General features: G+C 37.8%; 1 protein-coding gene and 1 long non-coding RNA gene across 2 annotated transcripts in view; one reads left to right on the top strand and one right to left on the bottom strand.

Annotated features, from left to right (window-relative positions):
- Positions 1 to 20,312, bottom strand: part of stag1a (STAG1 cohesin complex component a) — a 40,935-nt gene that overhangs the window by 12,276 nt on the left and 8,347 nt on the right. Inside the window, exons 2-3 of the mRNA XM_088355266.1 lie at positions 2,303 to 2,495; positions 69 to 189 (exon numbers count right to left, since the gene is read on the bottom strand). Coding sequence (XP_088211392.1) covers positions 69 to 189; positions 2,303 to 2,331 — 150 coding nt within the window. The 5' untranslated portion in view covers positions 2,332 to 2,495. The remainder of the gene's footprint in view (positions 1 to 68; positions 190 to 2,302; positions 2,496 to 20,312) is intronic.
- Positions 4,046 to 18,324, top strand: LOC148351904 (uncharacterized). Its single transcript, XR_015852965.1, has 5 exons — positions 4,046 to 4,192; positions 10,296 to 10,362; positions 13,781 to 13,864; positions 17,516 to 17,598; positions 17,987 to 18,324. It is a non-coding gene; the product is annotated as an uncharacterized LOC148351904 (long non-coding RNA).

Raw genomic sequence — 20,312 nt, 5'->3', positions numbered from 1 at the left:
TACAAATGGGAATGTTTATACAGTGGAGCTTATGAAAAAAAAGCTGTTTTAAAGAATTTAGGTCTTACCTGTGTCTGCTTCCCTGGCCTTCCTCGCTTCTTTTTGCCCTTTGCCTCAGGGTCCTCCATGTCCGCCAGGCTCATGCTGAGGCTCACTGTATCTGTGGCACCGGACTCGTTGGACGAGTCCCTATTATACAAAATAAAAACAATTCAACAGGAAAAAAATGATAATAATAGAATTAAGATGTGTTTAAACCTTTTTCTATGTGAAACGAAACAAATCTGTCTTCTTTTTTAACTAATGCACATTTCCTTTGAATTTTCAGTAAGTCCCATTCTTAAAAAAATCTCAAGACCATCTATACTAGTATTTCTCAATTGGCGGGTCGCAAACCAAAAGTGGGTCACAGACCCTTTTTTGGTGGGTCATGGGCCTTTGCCTTGGCAAAATAATGCTAAAAAAAAACCTGAGCATCATTTCCACTCTTGGACAGGGGATGGTGATAATGCCCACTAAACTGGAGTTGACAGCCTCCATTTCACACAACAGAAATAGACTGGTGATGTTTGTTTACACATGTTGATCATGCAAAGCAGAACCAGCGAAAAAGTATGAGATATGGATTTTAATATTTTTAAGACAAAGACGAAATCCTCAGTGTGCTTTGTACAGCGAGGTGACAGCAAACGAAAGCATTAAACCACCAAAATCGAAGCGGCATTTGAAAACAACACCACTGTGAACTATGTCCATACACGACTTGAGGACCTGAGGACATTAAAAAGTGTCTTAGTTTGCGCTCGAAGCAAGAACAACCACTGCGTGCATTTTGCAATGTGGCACATTGTATTGCAAAGTTTAAAAGTACCGTGCCATTGCTGAGGACTTCATCTAACCTGCCGATATGGTGGGAGACTAAAAAAATCCGCTATAAAATGGCACAATAAGTCGCAAATTTGGAGACATAACCGAGGACAATCAAACAACAGACCACAGCTTGCATGATGTAGGTGGTCATTTTGCATTAGAAATGGGTAAATCTACTGACAAAAGAAAAAAACATTTTACTTGTTTCTGCCAGACGTGTGTGAGACAGGGACCTACACTAACAATTATTCTGTACAAGAGAACTCCTTATTACTACAACTGCTGAAGAAATTTTCACAACTGTGGATTTATATTTGAGTTCAGTCGGTTCAAGTTGGAACATTGTGTTGGTATCGCAACTGACGGTGTTGCCACCCGGACACTAATTTTCTTAAAATGTTTTCTATTAAGTTTTGATTGTAATTATCTTTTGATCGGCTAATCAGAAACAAAGTTCATCTGTGTACATAAAAAGATATAATAGACTTTTAAATTGCACTTTTTGTTCAACCCTCATTTTGTGTTAGGAATCGGCACAATTAAGTGCTGTTGGCGGGTCAATGTTGACCTGGGTTTAACTCAGTCCTGAAGATCAAAAAGAGAGAAGTATATCTCAATATAGTTATTATAGTATATTATTATTATTATATACCGGAGCCATATCCCCCTAGTGGGAGGTGGCTAGAGTCATTTCTGACCCTTTTTGGGAGATTGATACGGAGGAGGGGTATGACATATTCAAGAAAAATATGCATCCATGACCATATATTGTAATTTGATTTTTATAGCCCCTGAGACACATCACTTATTACATTTTCTAACCTTGCAACAGGTCACTGGAGACCACAAAACAAAATGAGGGTTAATATTTTTAGTGTGTGGTTAAATGTGGGTATGGAGAAAACCAGTACATTGCTGGTCATTTTTAGGCTCAGTGAATGGGGTTAAGTAATGGGTGCTTAAGTAACATCATTTGACTTGATTTGACATATATATACCTCAGTAGTTACACTTCTTCACTTTGTGTTTTAATGTGCATGTTAAGTCTGTAAAATGTCTGAAGACACTGAATTGAAGTGCTTTGGAATTTGTTTAAAAAGCAGGTGATTGAGCATCGGTGATATTAATACCTGAAGACATTTCGCTGGTCATTTTGTGAAAAAAGCATGATATATTCAACTATCTCTGGTTAAAACTGCACTTTTTTTCACTCTCGATTTGGGTTGCAGCTTGTAATTCAGGTGGGATTGTGGGTCCCAAAGTCAAACCAGTTGAGAACCACTGATCTAGTCAAGTCAAGTCATGTTTATTTGTATATCCATTAATCACAAAGACTCTCAAAGGGCTCCACAGACCACAGATTATTGCAAACCACAGACAATTATTACACCATCCCTTAATGAAGAGCTGAAGATGTGAGAGTGTTACTCACTGAAGCACAGAAAGTTCTGACGTTATCATCCTGATGGCTTCCGGGTAGCGGTAAGGTGTCCGATTATTGTGCCTGGCTCAGGTCTTAAAAGTCACGTCGAAGCTTGGATGAAATGGGGAAGAGTAGTAAGAGCTGGAGAGGGTAGAAAGGCTCCAGGACGGAGGGCTCCCTGGCTCTTAACTGGCTTCTTTTTCTAGAAACATTTAAAAAAAAAAAGAAATTATTAGTAAATGGGCATCATTTTAGGAAAGTGTGACAGTGCATTCATTATTTTCCGTTGAAAACGTCAGGTACGAGGTAAAAAAAAAAGGAAAAAAGATGACACCAACTGGCTGTTTTAGGCAGTACAACATCAAAAAAAAGTCCTAGCCTTAATTTAACTACAGTAGTTGGATATGCACGGAATAATTCATGCCACTTACAGAGAAACGTTTAAAACACTAACTCAATATGAAAAAGTAGCCATCTTGAGAATTAAAATATAATCAAAATAACTTTTGCAAAGATAATCGAATTAAAATTACAAAGTTTCTTGTGATGGTTACAATTTAAATTCACACCCTGGCTGCAAAACGTTAAATATTATTGATTACATTAACTGTCAAACTCCTTTTATGCTTATGAGCGCTCAACACAAACTGGTGCAGTATCGCCAAACAACCACTATAAGCAGCACAATCCACAAAATCCTTTACCAACAGTGTCTCTAAACAGCACAATCAGGAAGTTAATTGGGGGTAAATCTGGCTTATAAAATTCCACAATGCAAAAAAAAAAAATCCCTGGATGCTCTAAAGTGTCGTTACACTTGCTTATTGTAGTTAAGAGGTGCAGTTTTTATATTGGGTGTTTTTAAGTGTATGCACATGTTTGAAAGTGAGTCCGGGCAACAGTAGGGGGCAGGCTAAGAGAGTGTGTATTTAAATACTGCTTCTCATAGAGTTGATTTAAAGGCATAGTAAGTGCAAGAGCTAGAAAACACACTTTTTAACTTTATGCAACTATTATGATCTACACAGCATAATTCGTTTTCTTGTAATAAATTCATTAGTTCAAAATCAAACTCACTCATCACTGATTCTTCTGCCACGTTATACTGATGAATACAAACTCTTTTGAATACAAAATTGATTGAAAAGTAGTTAAAATATAATAAACCAAATAAGGGAATGCATAAAAAATAAAGATGAGGCAATATCTTTTCTAATATTCCTTTTTTATCTTTTAAGACTTTAATTGTATGGTTATGCAGGAGTGTGACGTCTAATATTGTTGTAAACAATGTGCATCACTTTGTAATTAATGACTATATATATATATATATATATATATATATATATATATATATATATATATATATATATACACAACACAAAAGTAATAATTGTTATATTGCCTTTATATCTCCAGCAGGTCAATATGTAAAATTGAGAATGCATGAAATAAAAATGTCTGTGCAGCATTTTCTATAATTGATGTACTAACATTCAAAGTATTCATTTACTAATCAGATATCAGTCGTGCATCTACTATACGATTTTGACGATTTCAGGATGATGGAAAGAGATACAATATAAACATTACACAACCCTGGCTGGCATTAGAGGTGGGAAAAATGAAAGCCGCAGGCAATCAACGCCTTTTTTAACACCGGCAAACAATATGGCCTTGTTGGTTTCAGGGAAGATCGATTCATTTCATTGAGACTTCCTTAACAACTCCTAAATTCATCTAAATTCAGATGACGACAAGATGACGATGGTGCTTGATTGTTATTAAAATGAGCCAGGCAACCTCAGAAGACCGACTGGGGGCACACACCAGACTCTGAAGAATAATGCAAACACTGAGCCTCTGTCAACTTCGCAGACCATTTGCCTTCATTTGCATGTAAGTCTATCTTTGTGCAAATCAATTGTTTTTTTGTGTGCTGATGTACGTATAGAGGAAGAGAAAATTTGTTTATGTGTAGGAAGGGGGCATCATTCCATGCTCTCAGTGACTCAATGAAAACGTTTCTTATCTGCATATCTAGCACTTTTGCTAAATAAAAATGTAAATTCTAGTAATGATTCAAGCAAAAGACTGTGGCCTTTTCAGCAAGTGAAATGAGATTGGTAGAAATAATTTTGATTTTAAAATGAATTGGCTTATCATCAATCTCTAAAATTTCAAGAAATTGGGGTTGATAAATCAGCTCACCAATGAAGCAACATATTTAAATGCATGGTGTTTGGTGTATTAAATATTTATGATCTGTGTTTTTTTAACATTTATTTTCAATGCACTGAGTGCAGTTTGATCACATTGGTTGGCATCCTACAAAAAAAAAGGCACGCACGTGACTCAAATCTGATCTGTTAAAGACCGCCTGAACGGCACATACCCGATTTTTTCACTCCAGACCCAGGTCACATTCATATATGGTCCAACGACCGATACATATCTGATCTTTTGGGATGTGACTGCTGTGTGAACAGTCGAAACGCATCCCTGAGACCTGCACGTCATTGATAGGAGACAGACGTCACCATTCTGCGTTTAACCAGGCAGGCGGAAGAGGAAAATACTATGGCAGTTGCAAACCCGGAGAGCATTCAATGGAGGAAAAGTGAGGTTTTGGATAATTCAATATTTGGGGGGACAACTCTATTCAGCCTCTGGCAGCACAATAACTTTCAGATTGATAGATTCGCTCGTCGGTTAGCATCCATTAGTGCTTCCGTAAACACTGAGTGCATTGCATTGTGGCATTCACACAGAAGATCACATAGAATTCGCATTTAGTTGGAAATATGGACAAAAATAAATAGATAAATGAATAAACAAATAAAATCTGAACTGAGCATTAAACTCTAAAAGTGTGAACCTAGACACGAAGTAATAATAACTTTCTGAGGAAAAATTCAAATAAAAGGCCAAATATTAGTCTTTCTCAGTGTGCTACTTTTTTGTAATCTGTCTATTTTTCCACTCATGGTTTGTACACCTTTTTCTTGGCCTAATGCAAGCACATTCAAGGCCATTTAAAAAAAAAGAAAATCCAGTACTTTCAAAGGAAGAAATCCAGCGCCAATCAAAAGAACGTTTTTTTATTGGTCGACTTTAATGACTAAAATAAAGTTGCTATCTTGCTGCTAAAACTTAATTTGTGATATTTTGAGAATATTCCTATCCATGATCTAAAATCATTTTGTGTCAATGGGCTGCTATAAACTGACATTAATTCTGCCATTCTGCTTCAACAATGCACGCGCAGCTTGGCTACATCACACTTGTTAACAAACACAGAAAGGGCGTAATAATTTAGTTCAATTCTGAAGACAAAAAAAAAAAAAAAAAAAAAAGAGTATTGGTTGTATCATTTATTTATAGCACTGACAAGTTAATATTTTTAAGATATTTTATTGATTTTGCATTTTCTGGGATTTTTTTTTGTTGTGTTTCAACTTTAAATCTGTTTGGTGTGTAACAAGCTAAAATTGTTTTGTATTTTACACCTGCAAGAACCCTGTTCACTTTAAGAAAAATACATTTTTGGGACCTTAATCTTAGGTTGCATGTAACGGACTACAACTAACCTCTATGTGGCTACAACAAGTAAATTACAAGATTTCCCTTAGTGACCTTGTGTATTATTATCATTATTAAACTAAATTTCATTCATTATTAAATAAACAATATTGATTTGAATAAGCAAAATAACAGCAATCAATCATACAACTGTGCACTTTTTAAATACTCGAAAAATATGTATATATATTTCATATTAACACGAGGCTCACCTAGAGTGAGCTAACATGATTGTTCGCCATCTTGCTGCAAAGGGTACTACAAAGATACAAAAACCTTGTGAAAGATGGGTAAAAAACTGAAGGAAAATTGTGTGCTTTGGTCACCTTTGAGTCTCCATAGTTTGTATTTTGTCTTGTTCTTAGGAGCACTTGTTTTTGGTTGCACTATTCAGTGACATCTACTGGTCAAATATTAGTGTTCTTTAAGGCGCTCTTTCACTTTACGTTCACTGGTTTCAAACCACTGGCTGTTATGAGCCTGATTTTTAAAAGTGAGTTCAATTCTCTTCTAAGATTTGTTTAAAAAAATTGATGTGTTCAATGGATCTTTTGGCTATTTAATTATATTGTTATAACCCAGCTTGAAAGTTAATTAATAGTATTCAGTGTTAACTTTGTAGCTGAGCCAGTGTGCTACAGAAACCTGCAGCACGAGGATTCTTAAGAGCGTAAAAAAGACGTTGAAAATCTTTGTCTATTTTGTGATGCAAAAGTTTTTATGTGTAGATGTTCACAGTTAGATAGTTCAATTGATAGAACGGTGGACTGTCTGATCATCTCGTGTTCAAATGTGCATGTGAGAGAACGTACACACAAGACAGAGACGGCAAGCCTCGGAGAAAGCACTTAACATGCACAGCGTGTTCTCTAGGAGGCAGGCCCTGGTTGCCATAGCGACTGGCGAGGGTCATAATCCTGACGCTGAAAGCTCTTTGATTGGGTGGGAAGTGAGGACAGGAGGGACCAAGTTGAAGAAAGGGAGGGTTGAAAGGGTGGCTATTGCTGTTTTATTGGACTTGAGCAAATCATATTGTCGTTTTATCGGACATCAATGCAAATTTCAATACGTCTTTTAAATTGTTTTTACCCCCCCCTCGTATTGACTTTGCAGACTCATATCAGCTTTGACTGAAACAATTGCTTAAGAAAACATTCATTAAGAGATGGCAGTTCGAATCCCAGCTCCGTGTTACATGTCTAAGTGTCCTTGGGTAAGACACTGAACCCCTAATGCCCCCAATAAGCAGGTTAGCGCCTTACAGGGCTGGAAGGCCGCTATTGGGAAATGTGAAGCACACTGTAAAGCGCTTTGGGAAGTCTTGACTTGAAAAGCGCTATATAAATGCAGATCATTTTATTTCATTTCAAATGTCAATAATAAAAAAATGATTCGCCAACACTAGAGGTTAAAAACACCTTCAAAATGAACTATAAATGCATTACAATATCATTTGACTGGGTCCAATCAACTAACCTACAAAAATAAAAAAAAGCAAAGGAAAAAAGACGAAATAAGCAATTTAACCAATTCTTTTATCTTATTATATCATGGAGCTATAATATATTATATTATATCATCATTAGGCCAGTGGTCAGCAACCACCAGGCCACAGACCAATGCTGGGCCGTGGGTCGTTTGGCACTGGGCCGCGCAGAAAGAAAATTAAAAAAAATAAAAAGCCATATTTTTATGCACATGCCGTATTCATTTGTGTATACACATTTTTCTGACCCCTAAAACCCTCTTAAATTGTGTGGAGGATTATGGGAAATAGTTAATCTGAAAAAACCTACAATGTGGTTCCGTAAATAGAATAATTGTGTGATGAGATCAAATCGAATGCCTTTTCATACATCATCAAGATCGCTAGTGGATTACACAGTGGATTTGGTCTAATTATTATTGTTGTTATTATTACTAATAATATTATTGGCAGAGGGCGCGAGAATATAGTTGGACATTAAACCGGTCTGCGCTACAGAAAATGTTGCAGACTACTGCACCAAGCAATACTGCCACCAGGGAAATGGATCATCAAACAATTAACAGAAACATTTATAGAAACAATTGTTACTGATGCATTAATGAACAATAAATACAGTGCATCCGGAAAGTATTCACAGCGCTTCACTTTTTCCACATTTTGTTATGTTACAGCCTCATTCCAAATTGTATTAATTTAATCTCAAAATTCTACACAAAATACTGCATTATGACAATGTGAAAAAGTTTTTTTTTTACTTTTTTGAATTGATTAAAAATAGAAAACTAAGAAATTACATTTACATAAGTATTCACAGCCTTTGCCATGAAGCTCAAAATTGAGCTCAGGTGCATCTTTTTACACTGATCATCCTTGAGATCTTTCTACAGCTTAATTGGAGTCCACCTGCAGTAAATTCAGTTGATTGGACATGATTTGGAAAGGCACACACCTGTCTATATAAGGTCCCACAGTTGAGTGTGCATGTCAGAGCACAAACACCAAGCATGAAGTCAAAAGAACTGTCTGTAGACCTACGAGACAGGATTGTCTTGAGACACAAATCTGGGGAAGGATACAGAAAAATTTCTGCTGCTTTGAAGGTCCCAATGAGCACAGTGGCCTCCATTATTTGTAAATGGAAGACATTTGGAACCACCAGGACTCTTCGTAGAGCTGGCCGGCCTTCTAAACTGAGCGATCGGGGAAGAAGGGGCCTTAGTCAGGGAGGTGACCAAGAACCCGATGGTCACTCTGTCAGAGCTCCCGCGTTCCTCTGTGGAGAGAGGAGAGCCTTCCAGAAGGACAACCATCTCTGCAGCAATCCACCAATCAGGCCTGTATGGTAGAGTGGCCAGACGAAAGCCACTCCTTAGTAAAAGGAACATGGAAGCCCGTCTGGAATTTGCCAAAAAGCACCTGAATGACTCTCAGACCATGAGAAACAAAATTCTCTGGTCTAATGAGACAAAGATTGAACTCTTTGGTGTGAATGCCAGGCGCCATGTTTGGAGGAAACCAGGCACCGCTCATCACTAGGCCAATATCATCCCTACAGTAAAGCATGGTGGTGGCAGCATCATGCTGTGGGGATGTTTTTCAGCAGCAGGAACTGGCAGACTAGTCAGGATAGAAGGAAAAATGAATGCAGCAATATATAGAGATATCCCGGATGAAAACCTGCTCCAGAGCGCTCTTGACCTCAGGCTGGGGCGAAGGTTCATTTTTCAGCAGGACATTGACCCAAAGCACACAGCCAAGATCTCAAAAGATTGGCTTCAGAACCACTCCGTGAATGTCCTGGAGTGGCCCAGCCAGAGTCCAGACTTGAATCCGATCGAACATCTCTGGAGAGATCTGAAAATGGCTGTGCACAAACGTCTCCCATCCAACCTGATTGAGCTTGAGACTTAATGCAAAGAGGAATGGGCAAAACTGCCTAAAGATAGGTGTGCTAAACTTGTGGGATCATATTCAAAAAGACTTGAGGCTGTATTTGCTGCCAAAGGTGGATCAACAAAGTATTAAGCAAAGGCTGTGAATACTTATGTAAATGTGATTTCTTAGTTTTCTATTTTTAATAAATTTAAAAAAAGTAAAAACTTTTTCACATTGTCATAATGGAGTATTTTGTGTAGAATTTTGAGATAAGGGATTAAATTAATACAATTTGGAATGAGGCTGTAACATAACAAAATGTGGAAAAAGCGAAGCGCTGTGAATACTTTCCGGATGCACTGTACATTCACCCCAAGATATTACTCCAAAAGTTTGAGAACATTAAATTGTTTCAATGAAAACATCCTTCTCTAACTGTAAACAATATTAGCGTCATCTCTAACAAACCACAACTTTTGTCCAATACATAAATCATCACAGCACTGCGACAGAGTGTAGTATTATGATGATCTATTGATCTTTCAGTATGCACCAGTACGAATTAACAACCATCAATTTATGTGAAAATTACAATCAAGATAGTAGATATCCTCAAAATTGTGCCAGATCAGAGTGTGTAAAGGAGCAGTATTCTATAAAAGGAGATTTACAGGGGCAGTCACACTTCAACAAACACAGCAGCTGTTAATGACTCCTCGCCAGAAGGCGACAGAACAAGTGAGAAACAGTCTAAACTGCTCCTGTGCTTCAGGATTTTTTTGCTTTTGTACTTAAGCAGTTTGAGGTTAATGAGTGGTGACGGTGACAGCATTACAACATGTACCTTATGCGTGGTTCCTGCTGGTCAATCCTTCGAAATAAGGAAGAACATCAAAGAAAAGGATAGAAAAGGTTTATTTCCTCTCCAGGGGTTTAAGTTGTCAAAACCGAGTTTATTTAAAGAGTTTCAGGGACTTATCGATTTATAACACAGACGTTCAATTTTAAGGCACTCATTTTCATAACACCAGTACAACCAAAACCTGTTTTTCACAGAGACATGGTCTTAACCCCATCAGAGACAGCAACAATCTGGGACTAACTGAAGCTCTCCAAAGAAAAGGTTTGTACTGAAATTAAGTACCGATCAAAACCAGAAACAAAAACACTATTAAGGAATGTAATATTACAAAACAAACTTAGGTGTATATTTTAGGGTTCACCAAAAACAACTCATCATGTGGCGTTGATCGACCAGCTGATCTGTCTTTACAACCCCTACCCAAAAACTGCCAAAGGGGATTGTCATCACTGTTGCAAGAAAAAAAGAGTGTAAACTTTGAAAATAGGGGACTTTAAGCCCCATGCAGACCTGACGCCAACTGCGTAGGGAATTTGGCATCCATGCCTTTGGCTGAAAAAAGCCAATGGCTCCCAACCCTACACACTTGACGCTGTTTTCAGAAGCACGGGTTTCCTCTCTCCTTGCTGTTTACGTCTCATATTTCCAGATCATGTTACCATTCAAAATAGCAACTAACATAGTTGGACAGCAATTATGAATACAGTATTTTACTAATGCCCCAAAAGAAATTGCAAACGAGGGCTGCATTGCAAAAACAATGTGAATCCAACATTTGACAGTGCCTGCTGTCGACAGACTCGTGGCTGTACGTGTTGGCTTTTGGAAGTGGATGACAGGAGCCGGCACCCACAAATCAAGAGCCGGTTCCCTTTGACACACGATTTTTTTTTCTTGTGATTCGTCAAAATGTATTTTTTTCAGGGATTCAAGTCAAGCCACATTTATTTGTATAGCCCTTAATCAAAAAATGTTTCAAATGTCTTCACAGGCCACAATTACACCATCCCCTGATCTGAAACCGACATGAGGCCAAAGAAAAACTCAAAACCGGATGATTCTGTGCTGTTGACTTTAAATATGTTGAGTATGAAACAGGTTAAAACATATTTGTAGTTAACCTTTTTTTGGGTAAATTTACAAATATTTTGATTCATACTTCCTGTGTTTTTCAGTGCAACGGTTTAAGTGTTTACTTTGCTTTTAAGTCATTCATAATAATTCACAATAAATAGAAATATATGGATTAAACAACAGAAACAACCCGAAGAGCTGTTTAGGAGCCGAAGGAGCCAACTCTTTTTAGTGAGCCAAGCCAGTACTCTTAAAGGAGTAGGAATTCTCATCTCTTCAACAGACCATTTGCTTCTGCGAGGATAAAAGTAAACTTCGCTCAAGACGTCACAGTGGTGTTTCGTATTTAAACCGCATGCATCAAGTCGGCCGAAAGAGCCGAAAGGCAAAGCTCCCGATCTACCGGTCGATCTACGTTCCTACCCTCGCCTATGGTCATGAACTTTGGGTCATGACCAAAAGAACACGATCCCGGATACGAGTGGCCGAAATGAGTTTCACAAAAACATAGATATTTAGATTTAAAACTCCTTGAAAAATATATCAGTTGGCAACCAGAAATGACTGATTTACAAAGTATCAGTGTTCCCCATCCAGCATGTCTTTGGATCTCTTCAAGTTCAGGGAAGCATTTTAATGTTTTTCTCAGTTGTGCTTTAAGGCACTTTGGGGTGCCACTACACTGTCATAACCACACACAGCCACATAATGTTACATCACAGCTGCTTCCGGGCAATTCTATTTTATACTGTCTCTCAGGCACATAAAGATAGTCAAGACAAATGTTACAAGATGTTAGTGTCAGGGGAACAGGATTGTCCTTTTTCTGAGAACGGTTCCCGTGGCAACGGCTCCTGTGCAGACCTGCTATGAGGTAATCCCCCCACTAAACTTGAACTGTCACATATGTTATTTTCATGGCGTAAATTTTCTCTAAATGGTTGTCAGCTGTTTTGTGGCGATAAACCAGACTGGGTCCACTCTGCGGGGAAGCAGCTGGAACACATGGATTTCAATTAGTCAACTAAGTCCGGGTTAGCCTGAGGCATGCCCGCATGGCAGCGGCATGAGGAACCCAGTCAAAATTGAAAACGTGTAAACTTAGCAGGGTGTCACTTACGAGCTCTATTTTAAAACTCACTACGCGGTCATGATCACAATTGAACAGAGATGTTTTCTTTGTGAATAATCCAGGTGCACGGATACAAGGCAACCGGACATGAGATTGATAAGACCTCATTGAGTGGGCTTTGTTTTGTTTTTTTTAACCGTTGTTTACAATCTAAAGACAAAGCTATTTATAAATAACAATGCTTAAAGTAAAAGCATTAGTAGAAGCAGAGTGTGCTGGGCAGTAAGATGGCAATGTCTCAATATTATTTTCTTTGCTGGAACTGATTTACTCTAGTGCAGGGGTCGAGAACCTATGGCTCACAAGCCAGATATGTGTCTTTTCATGAGTACATCGGGCTCGCAAATAAAATGAGACTCATACAAATTTTCTCCGTCTCTTAACCAATTCTTTCAGAAACGATTTGGGAGCATTTGAAATCAAAACACCACCAAAACGAATTTGGTTCGGTCCAGTATATATACAGTGCAACTTAAACTACAGTTTACAGTAGTGTGTCAAACCTACAGACCTCGTTATGGCTGTACGTGTCAGAGGAATCATTTACATTGAAGCTTATTAAACAATGTATGTTCACTGTTGAGACACGTTATGATGAAAACCCACCGGAAAAACTGTCAACACCCATAAATGCCAGTAAAGCATTCACAGCAATTTGATTGGGTGAGTGGTAGCAATGGGCAGAGCTGTGCACTAGCAAGCGCTTGCTACGCTCTAAATTTGTCGGTAACCTTGTTTGCAGTAATTTGTGGGATTTCTACCAAAGAACTTTGCTCGCACCTCTTTTTGAAATAGTCATTTAGGGAAAAAAAATAACAGCCAAAATGAGCCTCAAGTCTCTAAAATAACTGTGAGACAAATTTTAAGTGGTATATCTATATAGAAAGTCATTATTGTTATTGTTATTTCATAAATATTATCAAATCATCAAACATCACACAGTGAAATAAAATGGTATGGTGTGGCCCTCTTTCAAGAATAAAATAAAAATATTTTGCTATCATGGCTCTTTGGCTCAAAAAGGTTCCCGACCCCTGCTCTATTGCAATAAAAATGGGCCGTGTTCTACTGCCCTTTCAGCAAACTTTCAACATCTGGAGGAAAATTCCATGAATTTCTGTCATGTCTGTCGATACGGTGGACAAAGTAGGACAATATATACAAGTGGGGTAGCCAAGCGTAGTTTAGCTAAACCAGGGGTAAGATAATCAAACCTGAGTTTATGAGGCTTTTAACAAAAATTACGGTAATCTGGTGTCAGATCATCATGTATTATTACCCAAATTATTTGACATCACCTTTTAAAACCTTAGAAACACCAAGAATAATATAACTACCACTGTTTGTGTTTAAAAGGCTGCCCTTAAGTCATCCTGGACATTTCTACACATAACATCCTTCCTGATTGTGTCCTACTAAGCCCGCATCCCGCCTGCCACTGAGTCACCTACACTTGCACTTATTTGCTTTCAGGCTGCAAGAGAGCGGCAGTGCATCATTTTCGAAAAGAAATCTGCAAAAACCATCAGTGGGAACAAGGAGAAAACATCATAGAGAGTGAGTGAGAGTATGTCTAATATGAAAATGATTGGGTTCTGAGATCTGGCAAAAATAAAATAATCTTAATTCAATCAGTCTGTTTGGATGATTGCAGGTTGAAACAATAAACATTAGTTTAGAAAAATACATGTCATGCAAAACACTTTTTGTTGCTGTAACCGATTTCCTACCAATAATAATGTAACATTAAGCATGGAATGAATGAATACAAATGTAGCATATTACTATATTATACAAGCCTTTACTATTTTACTCTACAGTAAACTTTTAAATAGTATTAACTTTTTTTAACAGGCAAATTTAAAGTCAAGCAACACACACAGACAAAAACTACACAACAAAATTAGATTAAAAATATCAACTCTTCAGTGCTCTAAAAACTGTTTAATACAAGAACTTTTAACTATTTACTCTTCAACTTCTAACCAATGAAGACTGAAACAACACAGAACCTCTGAAAGACATGCAAAAACATTATTTTTAAACAAAACAAAAACATAATTAGTCTCTACTGAATATTGGCATTAAGGAACAAAGTGCTAAACTTTGAGTTCAAGTCAAGTCACATTTATTTGTATAGCTCTTAAATCACAAAATGTCTCAAAGGACTGCACAGGTTACAATTACACAATCCCTTATTCTTAAACCAACATGCAGGCAAGGAAACCCCCACAAACCTCAACATGAGGAAAATAGGAAACCTACAGAATAAGTGGTAATCCCCCACTCAGGATGACCATGGTGCAATAGATTTTCATTGGGTAACAGCACACATAACAATAATAGTGAACATCAGCAAGAAAAACATTAAGATGAAAATATGTCCAGAAAGTGCATGACAGAAAAGATGCCTCAAGGACTGATTATGATTCTTCTGTCATCCATAGACAATGCACACGATTTGGAGCCAATAATATAATTTAAAAAAGCCCAAATAAAGCTAACTTTCCTGCTTTAACTCATTTTTAAATCTCCTTTCCCTCTTTGCCCTCCGTATTGCAATTTATCTTGGCCAGTTTCTGTGCTCATTGCGTTGCTGCAGCGCCAACTACCTCAACCACCCCAACCCCTCCCTCCTCTGCTCATTGAACAAAAACAGAAATATTAACCAATCAAGCAATAAATCAGAAGCAAGTGAGGGGACAAAAAAGCATGCAAGCGAACACACCATGGCGTTTTTTGATCTTTTATGGAATGAGATATCTTAAGGTTATTTTAATTTAATTCCTATTTATATACATTTAAAAGTAGTATTAAAGTTTTTAATAATACAAGTTTGAGAACCTGGCGTGGACAAATGAAACCCTGGCGTCCTGCCAGTGAATTTTAATAGTATGGAATTATGTACTGCAACTAGTTAGTATCGTTCAATTGTCTCCACATTCTTTGGATTCAATCTTCCGTTTTATGATTTTGATAGTTTTAAAATTGAAAATTTCTAAAATGATGAATTAACTGATTGAAGGTAATTGCCCGATTAACCGAAATCTAATTGATATCCGGATGTGACATCGTGCGATAGTATAACCGCAAAACACAGCATTTTTTTCCAGGCGCTATAGTTTGTTAAATGGATGGCGGAGTGTTTGGCCAACAAGAATTTTCATATTTTTAGGTTTAACAGCGCTGGGCAATCAGAAGCAGATTTTAATGGCACAAGCCAATAAAGGCGAGGCAAAGTTAACAAGCCGTGTGTCCGTAACTTAAAAAAGCTAGTGTAGAACTGGCTACCAAAACAATCGCGACTGCTTATAGCTTTAGCAGTTTGTTACATTGAAAATGAATTAATGAATCAAATCAGACTCTGATGAAAGTCAGCGTGTGCTCCCGGGATTTTTAATCGCATCCGGAAATCAACAGAGGCGGCGTCAGAAGGGAAAGCCAACAGCTATTCTAACAACTCTCAGGCTACCAACGTCGAAACTGGCTAGTCACCAAAGCCAGATCCAATACCTATGAAAGGGATGTCTTGGAGCAACAATTCTTTGGAAACAACATTTGTGACTATTGTATTTTAAACATTGCTGAGACCTTGCAGAAGTAGCAGTTATCAATTGGTAGCATGTAGCCAGCCAGCCACTCTTTAAATCGCTTTATTACACTGAAAGGCGAAGCCCTCTAATTTTGTAGTACTTTTGTATAATGACAATTAAGACCATTTATACAATTGCAATTCTGTTTTTATTTGTACATCTAATTTGTTTTTTTGTTACGGTTGTGTAAATTAGTTAATAAGGCCATCTCAAGGTAAGTTTGCATGTCCCTAAGTTTGAGTTCTCCCCAAAAACAAAACAAGCACAGAAATACACTTTTTTTTTAAAATTGTGAAAATTGCATCGGAGTTGCAATACAGGTCTAAAATAGCAATTAGTTTTTTTTCCAAAATCATGCAGCGCTACTTAAAGCTGTGATTAAAATCCTCACAACCCAATCCCATTGCAATCATATAATGGAAAGGTTAGAGAGACGCAGCAAAGAAATGTCATGTTAATGGATAAAAAGCATAATGATGGAATTATAAGTGTGAGTAGTTTTGTAGGTGAGGTGGTTAATTGTCGGCTGGTGGAGTCCACAATGACAACTACTGTACAAAGATCCATGTTTTGGTTGACTTATTGGGTTATGCACTAATGGTTTTACTTTTGGGATTTTTCATACCAAGAGAAGCAAGTCACAAGGAAATAAAATGAATCAAAGATGCCCAATGTTTGCTAAACTATTTGGATAAGATTAAGAACGCAAAAAAAACAGAGTGGTAGAGCGGTTCATAAGCAAAAATCTGCCTTGATTTGTTCATTTTCAGAGGACCGGAGATTGTCCGTCCCCTTTACTTTTCCGCCTCTCATCTCACTCTTCATTGGTCTGAAAAAGTCAGTCACTGGTCTTTATGGCTTATATCTATAACGGGCTTTTCATATTTATTGGAGAAGATTACTTCACGTGGAGTTAAAAGACTTGTGTGATTGGGTTACAGATATTGTTCAATGGCTATGATAAAACAAACCTGAAGGCTGACGAAGGATTGTGTAAGTTAAGAAAATAAACGAGTTTGGAATTGGTTAAATCCGCAGGTCGGAAATTTTCCAAGATTGGCAATCGGAAATTGTGATGGCTCCTATCCGCAGCTGCTATTGTTTATTCAATTATCTACCATTCGTCGTGATTTACTTTGCAAAAGAAAAATAGCTTTTTGTCATTAAAGACAGAATCCAGCCCGATTCTGCATCAACTGGAGCCAAGAAGGCACCAATAGCACATTGTCTTCCTTATTCCTGCGCTGTCCTTTTCACCCTAATGATGCATTCATCTTTAACTCAAGCACACAAAGGTTTTTCTTTAGATATGTGTGTGCGTGTCTGAAGATGTGTTTCCATTTTTCAGTAGCAATCTTGTCACTTTGTGTAATTCACACGGCATCCTTCTGCCCCCCGCCTCCGCCTCAAAATTATGTGTGCATAGTAGTAAGAATGCGTGGACAGTATTGTGTAGCAGCAATGACTGTGTGAAAGAGTGCAAGTGTGTTTAGTACGTGTGTGTCAAATCACTGATATCCCGTGTGACATGGTCTTAATCTGGTTGAAGCAGGCCTTGCGAGCTGTCTTTTCACAGTGAAGGGACAATGCTTTTAAACTCTCAATATGTGTGCAGGCTTGTAGAGCGATGATAGAGCAGTGATTGAGTTGGCCGCTCCCTCGACTCCCGAAGGGGTCATTGGTGGTTTTACATCTCTGGTAAGAGCTTTGCTTGACCTTCTATTTGATTTAATAAGATAGATTTTGATTATCCTATGGTTGTTTCATTTAAATCAAAAGCAGTAATGGGGAAAAATAATGATTAAATAATATATATGAGCAGTTTTTCCTACCTCACAGCTAATCTCACATGTTGCATTTGCACATTCAGTGTTTTAGGATCCAAGGTGTAGGATGAGGTGAATAGGGTGGGGGGTTTCAAGAATGTGACATAGAATTAACAGGTTGACTAAGATAAAGCGGCAATTTGGGCCTACATGAGCCAAGTTCTCCGGACAAGTTAGGCTCAAGCATTTATAATAGCTATCAAAGAAAGTGAATACAAAAAAGTGGTAGTCATGGGAACTCTTTTCTTTATTCCAAATAGATGCATGACACGGGGCATCAAGCTCCAAGATTGTAGCTTTGGTTACAATGTGAGACAGAGTTATGGTAAGTGATATCTAAATAGATTTTTGTCTCCTTGTCTGATGCTAAAGGCAAAGTAATTTTGCTCCTTATTACCAGCAGCACATGATCAAATTTTTCTTTTGATGAAATGCTTTGGCTTCCAGTAGTAATTTTGGTAGAAACTCTGAATAACAGAACATCACAATTGAACAATGTTTTACGTTTCTAAACAGTCCGATTAAAACTGTTCATTTAGGGCATTATTTTCAAACGCTCATATTGGTATGTCAAGTCATATTTATTCATAGAACCCTTAATCACAAAAGGTCATACATACCACCATTACAACATCCCCTGACATAAAACCTACATATGGTCAAGGAACAACTAAAAATAAAAACTCCAAATGAGGAAGATTAAGGACCCTTGAGGAGAGCCTCGCACATGAGGTAATCCCTATACTGGTAAGACCAGTGTGCGATGGATGTGGCAAGGGCATCAACAGACAATACACAGTCAACATCAGTAATTAACATAAGTAAAATTTAAAATTGAGAAAAAAAGTCAAATTCCCAGCGACGACAAACTTAAGTTGCAAAACTTATTTGTTTGAAACAAACACAACCTATTCCCTTTAATAAATGGACTGCTCAGACCCAAAAAAAAAAAAAAAAAAAAAAAGAATCTCTGATAGAGTAAAGAAAACTAAATCATCAAACAACTAAGAAGTAGTGAAGGAGCATTGTGTTCACGGAGATTTAGGGTGTAGAAAAGGCAGACGTTTATAAATACGGAATACTTTTTGCAGTATCAGCCTTAACCGGGGTTTGGATGATCCTTACAGGAAAATTAAAGCTCAATAGGAATCTGTCATCATTGTAACACACCAATCTTAGGAAAACTGCCAGAGGGTAGAAACGCTTGTTTGACCGATTTGGAACGTCCTGTTTTCCCTTTCTCATTTTGGCCCAGCTTGCAAGACACAAACACTATGCCTGACTGCTTACAGAGTGTCAAGGACAGATAGGAGCTTTGCGTCAATGCAGGCACAATCAGGTAGAGCTTGAGCGTTGTTCTTGAAAAAGAAGTTGGCTCATTTGAATCGGCGCTCTAGGGAAGCACCGCGTTCATGCAAAGCATTCATTGACGAGACCAAAAAGACCAGAGATATACAATTGTCAATGAAATTTCAACACTCCAGAGTATTTACTGTGGTTGGCACACCAGCCAAAGCAAGATTGTGAGATACAAACCATTAAATCACTACACTTGACAGTTAATTACCCTCTTACTTTGAAGTGGGCTGAAATAACCTGTTGATTGATTGCATGGCATTGAAGATCATAGTGCAACAGTGTAAGTGGATGGTGAGGCACTAAAATGTAATTAATCAGCAGTAACCTACCAATCAAATTTGTGGGTCACCATAAAAGTCGATAACACTTTTATGTTACCTTGTTAAATTAACCATAGCACACTTCAGGGCGTGCTTTGACATGACTAGAAAAAAAATTGCCTCTTTTTACCAATTTTGTACAGAGAATTCATATTTTACAGCGAAAGCTTTTTCAACAACAAAAGCAAACCCCTAATCCACTTTTGAACATCAATGGCAAAGCAAAACAAGACAATTTGTCCTATGCTGTCTCAGTCGGATGCGGAGATCATAATTCACGCGTTTGTTACCTCCCATCTCGATTACTGTAATGCACTACTCTCTGGTCTCCCGAAGTCCAGAATCAAGAGTATTCAGCTGGTACAAAATGCTGCAGCGAGGCTTTTAACCAGGACAAAAAAGTCTGATCACATCACGCCAATTTTGGCTAACCTGCATTGGCTCCCTGTTAGCCTAAGATGTGATTTCAAGGTTCCCTTAGTATTATACAAAATCATACATGGACTTGCTCCCTCATATCTTTCAGATCTGATTTCCCCCTATGTTCCGGTCCGAAGCCTTTGTTCTGAAAGCGCCGGTTTACTGGTGATCCCAAGAGCCAAGAAGTGTTCCGCAGGTTCGAGAGCATTCTCCATCCGGTGCTGTGGAACGCTCTTACCCCTGAGATCCAATCTGCAATCTCAGTGGAAATGTTTAAATCTAAATTTAAAACACACTTCTACTCTAGCATATGAATAACCTATACTTTTTGTGGACAATATCTCTGTATTATTTGTAATTGCAACATCCTTTGCTGTCTGGTAAACCTGAAAGGGGGATACCACATGAGCGGTCCCTTGTCAAAGTTTCTTCATTTTCCTCATGTTGAGGTTTTTCAGTTTTTCCTTGCCTTCATGTTGGTTCCAGA

This window comes from Urocampus carinirostris, chromosome 15, assembly GCF_059441175.1.
Source record: "Urocampus carinirostris isolate Australia breed hairy pipefish chromosome 15, RoL_Ucar_1.0, whole genome shotgun sequence".
Classification (NCBI taxonomy): Eukaryota; Metazoa; Chordata; class Actinopteri; order Syngnathiformes; family Syngnathidae; genus Urocampus; species Urocampus carinirostris.
The sequence above is the reverse complement of the archived record's forward strand: the minus strand, read 5'-3'. Positions and strand labels throughout refer to the sequence as shown.